This window comes from Capsicum annuum, chromosome 2, assembly GCF_002878395.1.
Source record: "Capsicum annuum cultivar UCD-10X-F1 chromosome 2, UCD10Xv1.1, whole genome shotgun sequence".
Lineage (NCBI taxonomy): Eukaryota > Viridiplantae > Streptophyta > Magnoliopsida > Solanales > Solanaceae > Capsicum > Capsicum annuum.
Genome location: NC_061112.1, coordinates 145,238,567 through 145,248,213, shown reverse-complemented (window position 1 = coordinate 145,248,213; position 9,647 = coordinate 145,238,567). Strand labels below are relative to the sequence as shown.

The 9,647-nt window shown below is 36.6% G+C and overlaps 1 protein-coding gene across 1 annotated transcript in view; it reads left to right on the top strand.

The window, feature by feature from the left end:
* Nucleotides 1-1,188: 1,188 nt before the first annotated feature.
* Nucleotides 1,189-9,647, top strand: part of LOC107860247 (phosphatidylinositol 3,4,5-trisphosphate 3-phosphatase and protein-tyrosine-phosphatase PTEN2A) — a 13,542-nt gene continuing 5,083 nt past the window's right edge. Inside the window, exons 1-11 of the mRNA XM_016705524.2 lie at nt 1,189-1,601; nt 2,389-2,815; nt 4,235-4,336; nt 4,421-4,477; nt 5,283-5,348; nt 7,340-7,516; nt 7,609-7,695; nt 7,782-7,846; nt 7,921-7,997; nt 8,705-8,751; nt 8,898-9,028. Coding sequence (XP_016561010.2) covers nt 2,390-2,815; nt 4,235-4,336; nt 4,421-4,477; nt 5,283-5,348; nt 7,340-7,516; nt 7,609-7,695; nt 7,782-7,846; nt 7,921-7,997; nt 8,705-8,751; nt 8,898-9,028 — 1,235 coding nt within the window. The 5' untranslated portion in view covers nt 1,189-1,601; nt 2,389. The remainder of the gene's footprint in view (nt 1,602-2,388; nt 2,816-4,234; nt 4,337-4,420; nt 4,478-5,282; nt 5,349-7,339; nt 7,517-7,608; nt 7,696-7,781; nt 7,847-7,920; nt 7,998-8,704; nt 8,752-8,897; nt 9,029-9,647) is intronic.

The window sequence follows — 9,647 nt, the reverse complement described above, 5'->3', positions numbered from 1 at the left end:
CACTCTCTTTTCTTTTTTTGGGAAAAGAAAATTTATTTAATTAATGTTAAATTCATATTTAGGCCTTTAAATTTATCTAAATATTTTATTTAGAAGGTTGAGCTTTATCTTATTTCAGTTAAACACAAATTTGTTCTCAATTAAACATATTTCATAAGTAAACGTGTCTGATATCTTGAAGTTTACTAATGCATAAATAAATATGTCTGATATTCCTCAGTAACAAATTTTTTAATTTGATTTCTCATTTACTTATCTTTTTTCATTAATCAAAACAAGACAATTTTTTTTTCATTATGCCCTTAGTAATTGATTACTCCTTGTTACTAGCATCGAATTATCAAATTTTGAAAAATGTTGCAAAGACTTTGGTAATCCTATAATCTTAATTATTCATGCAAAAAGTGCTTAGGTATTAGCCATATAATAACTCCATCAATATTGAAACTAACAACATGACATAATTAATAGGGGTAAAATGATAAAGTCACATTACCAATCATTGTTTTCTTAATAGGCATGACATCTCAATTTGGAACGGAGGGAGTATTTTGAAATTTGCTAACTCACCATAACTACATTAAACATTAGTGTGAGGTGTCTTCAACGACTTCGAGGAAATTTACATAGAAATAATTTCTGCAGAAATTGGAGGCAAAATCAGAATGAAATTCAAAATAAGAGCCTAAAAATACATCAGAATTAGAAAGAGATTGTTTTTGGGACCTAATTTAGACAAATAAAATTGTACAAATAATGAAGAAGATGATAGTGAAAATCGTGAAAAAAAAAATTATGATGTAAATAAAAGCTTTCAAAGATAATGATATTACAGTTATTATCCATGTCAGCCATCACTTAATTGCCTAAATGTGCAGCTCGCACCTTACATATATATTAAGTTTGATATGTTATAAAAGTCTTTTTCACTCGCATGCGAATATTTTTATGTTGGACTAACACGTTTTTTTCTTAATTTGCTACTACTAACATATTTTACAAACATCAAAGCAAATTTCTAGGAAATTTTATTGCACTCACATAATGTCATTCGTCACAAAGTTGCAACGAAAATTGACTGCGTCCATGAGCGACCAAAAAAATTTCCACAAATTGGTAACACATATTTTAATAACATATATATATATATATATATATAAATTATGCTAACTTCTACATCTTTGTAATTATAATTTAAACGTGCAAAAAGGGAAGATCGTGAAAGAATTGTCTTATTATACGTGGTATTAATCTAATATTCTATACTATAGCATGTGAGGAAAAATGGGGGAAGAGTATTTATTAGGCGAGAAGATCTAAGAAAGAAACTATGGAGCTCATTTATCAAAACATATTAGTACTATTTTAATTGATGTTTGACTATAACTACAAAGGATCTCGATCTGGATAAATTTGTTAATAGCAACAGCAATCGGCGCCGGCAGCCAGTCACCGCCATTGCACCGCCTTGAATGTAAACACCGTTGGCGGAGTCCGTCTTACCACATTCCCGGCATTCATTTGATATTCGAACTCGGAGATTTTCGAAGCCTCTAGAACAATTAGAGCTTGCATCAATTTCTGTTTAAGTTCCAGTCTCCGTGAGTGATCCGATTTTTCTGGTTCAGTAATTTTTGTTGTATATTTTGGCAATGTACATCGTCATTCTTCTGTAATGCACAATTCATTTCGTAAAGCTTGGATCCATGTGTATTTTTCAGTTGCGAGATTGCCAATTGTAATGCGTTGTTAGTTAACATGTTACGCTTCATATGCCTTTTAGGCATTTTAAATTTGCTAATATGGCTCTCGCAATTGCAGTACTGAGGCGTTATTATTAATTATTGCCATTGTTATTAATCTTTTTGTTTGCACATGTATGTGAAAACGAATCATGGTTAGCATTGCTTTTGTTTTTTGAAAGCTATGCAGCGCATGCTATTAGATGTTGCAGTGTTTTATATTCCTTGAATGCTTGTGATTTTCCTTTATCTCGACTTGTGAGGCAGTCTCTGGTGTAAAAATTAGCCTCGAATAGTTTCTGGTATCATTGAACAGATTGAATGGACAACTAAACTTACGGGATGAAAAGTAGTTGACTAATGATCCTTTGTTATGAATTTGCTCAAATCAATATGTATAATCTCACATCCAAATAACGTGTGTACAGTTGAATTTAATACTTAGTCTGCTGTTATTTGTTAACAGTTTGTTCTTTCTCCTTAGCACGAATAGACTTTTTTTAGGTTAAGCTTAGCGTTGATTGATGACTAGAGACCGTTGTTCCATTTCAACTGTGTCATATAGTAGCACCTGTTCACCAATTTGCTTCTTTATTGTGGTTCTTCACAAGGCTGATTGTCTTTTCATTTTTCTGTTTGGTTCCAGAATGGAATCTGAATCCACTAGTTCATCTCCACAACTCTCCAGTAAGCCCTCTGATGATGCTGAAGCTCCCAAGCCAATTGCTTCCCAGGAAGATAATTCTGCTCAGGATACATCTAAGTCACCTGCATCAGCCATGTCATCTTGGGCGAAAACCTTAAGCTTTCCACAACCTGTAGCACCTGGGCAGCGGGGGTCAGGTGGAGATGCTGGGACATCTACCTTCTCACGTTTTGCTAGTGGACTTGGTTTGCCGTTCACTTCAAAAGCTTCTGAGGCAAATGATGGCGCCGGAAGCCACTCACAAACCACACAAACAGGTGTGTTTGAATCAATCACTAAGGGGCTAATTGACACATCTCTAAGTGCTGTGAAGGCTGTGCAAGTTAAGGCACGACATGCAGTATCTCAAAACAAGCGAAGATACCAGGTAGGTCAGAATGTCACTGCTTTATTTTTGCCTTAAGTTTTTCTTGTTCATATGACATATGAAGTCAATACCATTTAGTTTGCAACTTTATGCGCTACCCTTAAGTTTATGAAGTCGATAGCTTTTAGTTAGCAACTCTAGACATTACCCCGAATCTTTCCACGATCATATTGATAAAAGCCCAAGAAATCCTTTCCCCTTGTTCATTTTTCATTCTGTGAAACTTGAGACTGACGTTTAAATAATTTTTACCCAACAAAATTAGAAAACAAGCTACAATAACAACAACAATATACCCCATGTATTCCCACAAAGTGGGGTCTGGGGAGGGTAAGATGTACGCAGTCCATACCACTACTTCGGACGAAGTAGAGAGACTGTTTCCGATAAATCCCCGGCTCAAGACAAATAACAGTATAAGAAAAACATAAAAACAACAAACAGGAAAGGATAACACACCAATAGAAAATAAAAGAAACAGGACACCCACAAAGTAATGCTATACACAGTCTATCCAGACATCCCAAACATCACGAAAGCACCACGAACAAGAAACTACAAGACACACACATAACACTACGACTGCATGCACAGTAGCAAACCAAGCACACCTTCCTACTAGCCAGGATGCACTCCTTCCCACTAACCCTCTACCTTAATCTGCTCCCTTCACACCTTCCTAGAAAACAAGCTTTGTGGAAACAATTTATGGCTGCTTCTTGTATGGGGCACAATGTTTTCAAATGCCACAGCTTCTTGTAACATATATATTTAGAGAGATTCCCTCTCATCTTCTTTTGTTTGGGAAAGGTGTCTTTTGAATTTACTAAATATGATTTGAAAACTTTTCCTTTTGCCTAGATTTGTTTTCTGTAATAGTGGACATCCTTTATGGAATCTCAAGTAGATACAGTGAATTTTTACACACATGAAGATTAAAAGTTCAACATGGTTTTGACATTGTTTGACGACATTATTTGCTTACTGTCATATAGAGTGAGGTAAACTCTCTTGCTATTGCATATTCATACATCATGCAGATGAAAAGAGTAACTTTATCCCACGTAGAAAAACACTAGTTGCTCCTCAAATTCATAATTCAAGTCCCTAGATGCATCTCCCTTTCTATGACATGGTCCTTTCCTGTTTTTGTTGTGCTAAATGTTATCAAAAAGAATATACATGTTGTAATCCCCAAAAATAAACTTAACCGAAATAACAAGCTAAATTGAGTATTGAGATGTGTCGCAGTCCGATATATTCTTCAGAGAAGTCGACATGACAGTCTTAACTTCAGAGCTCGTTAGGCTTTCCGTCCATTTTTATGTCGATATGCTCAGTCCGTTGGCAAAACAAAATTGATTTATCTTTTTCTTAGATGTTATCTGATTGTTGATGTAAACTGGTTAAATAAAACAGGAGGGTGGATTTGATTTGGATATGACTTACATAACAGAGAATATCATAGCTATGGGTTTTCCTGCAGGCGACATGAGCTCTGGTTTCTTTGGATATGTGGAGGTAAAGATCGCTTATTAATTACTTTTTGGATATTCTCCACTTATTCCAGACCTGCATCTCTGACATATCAGATGGATGATACAGGGGTTCTATCGAAATCACATGGAGGAAGTGATCAAATTTTTCGAGACTCATCATCAGGTACTTCTGTAAACTCGATCGCTTTTGGTCCCCAGTAACTCTATAGTGCATCTTATACTTTTTGTAAGAATAGTGCTTCTCGAAATACCATTCCTATGCTGTAAAAGTGGCTGCCATCATGATGCTTTTATGGATCTTCTGTTGTCAATTTCCGTTAGAACAATTTCTAGTAGTTTCTTAGGGATGTTAAGATTCAGAATTTTGCTTTCTTAAGTTGTATTTGCATTTTGTAATTGTAGAATATAAGGGATAGTTTCTAAGAAGAGAACTGCAGTAGCATGTGAGTGTTCCTATTAATGTGTCCCAAATATTAAAATAGCTCTGTGTTTTCTCTTGTTGAAAAATAATATGTAGGCAGTTTTACTAGAGAAAAGGGTGAGATGGAAAGTGAAATGCTTTTTTTTTCCATCCTCTTGGTTTAAGCAAGACATGGGGAAGATTTCTGATTCAATGGATGACATATCACCTTATGCCTTGTGACTTTGTTGATAATACTCTGCTTATTTTGCTTCATATTCTGATTAAAAATCCTGTAATCTTTCTAATGTAAAAATTGGGGGAATTTTAATGCACTTGAGTTGAGGGTCTTTCCGAAGCAACCTCTCTGCCTCCACGGGGTAGAGGTAAGGCATGCGTACGCTCTACCCTCCCTGACCCCACTTGTGGGATTTCATTGGGCAATGTTGTTGTTGTCATTTAAATGTAATGCAATTATAGCCTTATAGGTGGTTTATTACTTGATGGCTGATAGTGTTCTTTCCTTTGTTTAATCTGTTACTGCAACTCCTGCTCTCTTGGAATGCAGGGAAAATACAAAGTTTACAATCTTTGTTCAGAGAGACTGTACGATGCTTCATTATTTGGGGGGAAGGTGAAAATCTCTTCCTATAAATTTAATTTGATTCCGTGGATTTTGGTGGTTATTTTATCGAAGAAACTGTGGTATGTGCTCACTGCAAAATGCCATACTTAGGACTATCTGGTCAAGGAATAAAGCAATATTTTGCTGATTAACTCCTTGTTTTTAGTTATATTATCATGTACCTATACGCAAATTTCTTCAGTTGGGTTTGTTTGAAGTTTCAACGACTAGAATATTTACCTGGTCATCATTTCAACCATCCTTCACAATGCTTAAAAGAAAGGTTTTAGTAGGACGTTGCCCCCTTGTTGCTGATGATAACCAATGTTGTTTATCTTCAGTGGAAGAACCAGACAATTACAAAGGAAATTGATATCAATGTCTTTACTCTTCTCTTATTCATCTCTTTGTTTTATCAGTTATAAAATTAGAACCAAACTATTCTGGAGTGCTTATTTTGTCAGCCTTCTTTATTTGTTTTGTTATATTATGTAAGACAGCAATTTATATCATTACTATCTGTGGCGATATTCATCTCATAAGCATTCATCAGGAATCCTCAGAAACAATATTTAACATCGTGATGTTATGCAACTATTCCTAGGTTTCATGTGGAAAAAGAACATGTTGTTACTTGACCATTCGTTAACACTCAGTTAAACACTGGTTCAATAAGTTATTTAGCTAGCGTTTGGCCATAGATTCTCAAATATTTTTGGCAAGTCATTTTTGGGTGAAGTTTCACCATGTGTTTGGACATAGTTTTTGGGGGGAAATATTTGATTTTTTAAAAGAAATATGATTTATAATTATACCCATAAGTTCTAAAAACTAGTAAAATTATCAAAAAAAATTATCAATAACGCTGTAATATTTATAATGAACATGTTCCGGGATAAAAATTAAACTCATATATATAAGCTTCTACCTGCTTATAAATAGTTTCACACATCAGTGTAGGAGCTATTGCAATTTTCTCAACTCACAAAGGTGCATCCAGTTTTTCTATTTGCTTTACTTTTAACAAGTGTTATGCAACAATACTATTACATACTTGAGTCAAATAACAAGGTTTATTAGTGGGGTTGGTTCGCAAATAGATATTAGTTGGGATTAATAACTGCTGGGGTACTTTTATAAAATATAAAATTTTGGGGTAAATTTTAAATTTTTGAAAGTTCCCAAATAATAGAATTTGGCCAAAAAACTAGTTTTTTTCTAGCTTTTGGGAATTTGGATTGCCAAATAATGACAAATTGTATGGCCAAACACTTTTTGCCAAAATTTCCCCCCAAAACTAATTGGGATATCTATGGCCAAATGGGCCCTTAAATCATTTGAATGCGGGAGATTAGTTTCAAACACCTGCCATGAGAGCAGCCTTGAAAGAGTCCTGGCTATGCCTGGCCATCATAACATTCATAAATGAGATTGTTATGACCTTTCGAGTAAATGAAAGAGCAAGGTTTTTTGGGTACTGCTCTCACCTATTATGAAAAGCTCCTCGACATCTATGGGTCCAAATGCTTGCTAATAAGCTGCGAATGAATCATAAAACAAATAGGAAGCAATAATCCAAAGATAAATTCATCCTGACTAATAAGCTAATGAACTGCTACAATGCCACCTTTAGATAATCTGTTTGATTCAAATGTCTGGTTCGTGCCTCTAATTAGTTGGACACTTGGGGTAGTTTCCCAGTGCCCCACATGCTTCTAATGTGCACCTAGTTAACTCAGAAACCTAAAATAGATCTCTGATAGAGGAACATCTTGTTTGCTGATATGATACTGTTACCTAAGGCTTTACTTTTTACTAGTTCACCATCGGGTTACAGAACCACAAAGTGGAGAAAAAATTGTTTCTGGAAGGATTTTGATGAGTAGCTATTCATTTTGAAATTTCTTTGAAGAATTTGTGCTGGTGTAGAAATCTTGAAATTTTTTGCAGTTGCATAATGTTACATCTTCAATTAGATAATTTTTGTTGAATATGAACAGGTTGCATCTTTCCCATTTGATGACCACAACTGCCCTCCAATTCATCTTATTAAACTGTTTTGCCTAAGTGCATATGCATGGTTGAAGGAGGACATTCTAAATGTGGTAGTTGTACATTGTAAAGCTGGAATGGCGAGGACAGGACTTATGATTTGCAGCCTCCTTTTGTTTTTGAAGGTGAGGCCTAATGGAAAATACTAGCTTGTGGTCTGAAACTTTGGCCTAGCTTCTCTCATTCACACTTTTTGTTTTGCCCTTTTACTATTCAGTTTTTCCCAACAGCTGAGGAATGCATCAACTATTATAACCAAAAAAGATGTGTAGATGGGAAGGCTCTTATTCTTCCAAGTCAGATTGTTAGTCAACACCTCCAATGGAACATATTTGATATACAGTGATTTATTTCATTTGATCTAGCTAATGACTTTTCTGCTTTTCCTAGAGGTATGTAAAATATTTTGAGCGCATCTTGACTCAATATGGTGGTGAAGCTCCGGCTGGACGTAGGTACATTTCTTGTTAACTATAGTTAATTCTTGATCTAACCTTCAAGAAGTAATTAAGTAGTTATCCTTCTACAGGTGCATGTTGAGAGGATTTCGATTCCACAAGTGTTCATCCTGGATAAGGCCTTCAATAACTATATCTAGTCACAGTGGTAGGTTTTGTGCACACAATATTGGCAAAATAACATTTATCTATAATCCTATTATACGTAATGTATTGATTAGACATATCTCTTCTTTGTCAACACTAGGTAATATTCCTGGGACAGAAAGATACTATAGAACTAGTTAGCACATAGTTATAGTAACATTTAATTTGATATCTCACACGAGCCTGGACCGGAGAAAATGAGCAGCACTCAAATCCCGTGCAATACAGATTTAGAAGTTCTGAAGGATCAGATTGATTGTAAAAGAGCTGAACATTAATGTGAAGTGGTTGTTAGGGATTCTATGACTTTAGTAGTTGGAATTACGTACCTTCAGATAACAAGTGGCCTCTGCACATTCGTCTAGTCTAAATGCTGGGACATCTAATGCTACACCTTGTATCTGTTGAGATGCTTCATGAAGCAGACCTCATATGGGTCACTTTCCAAGTGAATGCTTTTAGTGATTCCTTATACCAGCAATATGCGGCTTCTCATTTGAGATAGTCAAGTGGCTACTTTGCGTTCTTCTGTTTTAAATGCTGAGGTGTTCCATTTGCACCTTTTATTTGTCAAAATTCTTCATGAAGCAGATCCCATTTGCATTTGAATGTTTTTAGTGACTCTTCTACTAAGTAAGATTCATTTTATCCCATCAATTTGCGATGATAACTCAATCCAGCACAATATTTATGCCTTACTTTCTGCAGGCATCCTATTCTCAACAAAAAAGCATCCAAAGACTAAGGATCTTATGGTAAATTAGTTCAGTCTCTGTGTACGGAGCTCGCTTAATTGTTTCCCGTGCTTACATTTATTTTAAAAGCCATTTTCAGTTTCAAAGTATTTGCCCTTTCATGATATATATATCATATTTATTTGTTGCCTCATTGGTTATTGCAGCCTGAAGATTTTTGGATGCGAACACAAAGAAAAGGAATTATGGTTTTTGCTCTACCTGGTGAACCTGGTCTAACTGAGTTGGCAGGCGACTTCAAGATCTACTTTCATGATCGCCAAGGAGATTTCTATTGGTTTGCAATTGATCCTTGTTTTTTTCAGCATTTCGTATATGTGTGTGTACCACAAATATCAATGTTAATCGTAATCTAAAAATTATGAGACTCATACTTATTAGACTAATAAAACATAAAATCAGGTGGAGGAAGTATCAGTCGCGCCCCCCTTAGGAGGGTAAAGATATTGAACAAATGATGATAGAGACTAGTAGCAGCTTCATGATAGATACTTTCTGCTTCATTTTATTTCTTGTCAGAACTGAAGTGATTTTGTTTCTTTTTTCATAACCAACGGCTCTCTCCCCCCCTCTCTCTCTCTCCCTACCCTCTCTCCACCCCCAGCTTACCGGCCTCCGGTCCCCGGCGCCGTCGCTGACCTTCGGCGCCGACCCGATCCGGCCGCCGGCTCCGACCTACGGTCGCCAGCGCTGACCAGACCGCCGGCTACGACCTCCGGTCGCCGGCTCTCCCTCTCTCTCTCTCTCCCTACCCCCTCTCCATCCCAAGCGCACCGGCCCCCGGTCCCCGGCGCCGTCGCTGAACGTCGGAGCCGACCCGATCCGACCTCCGGTCCCCGGCGCTGACCAGACCTGACCCCCGGTCGTCGCTCCCCGGCGTTGACCCGACCCCCCCC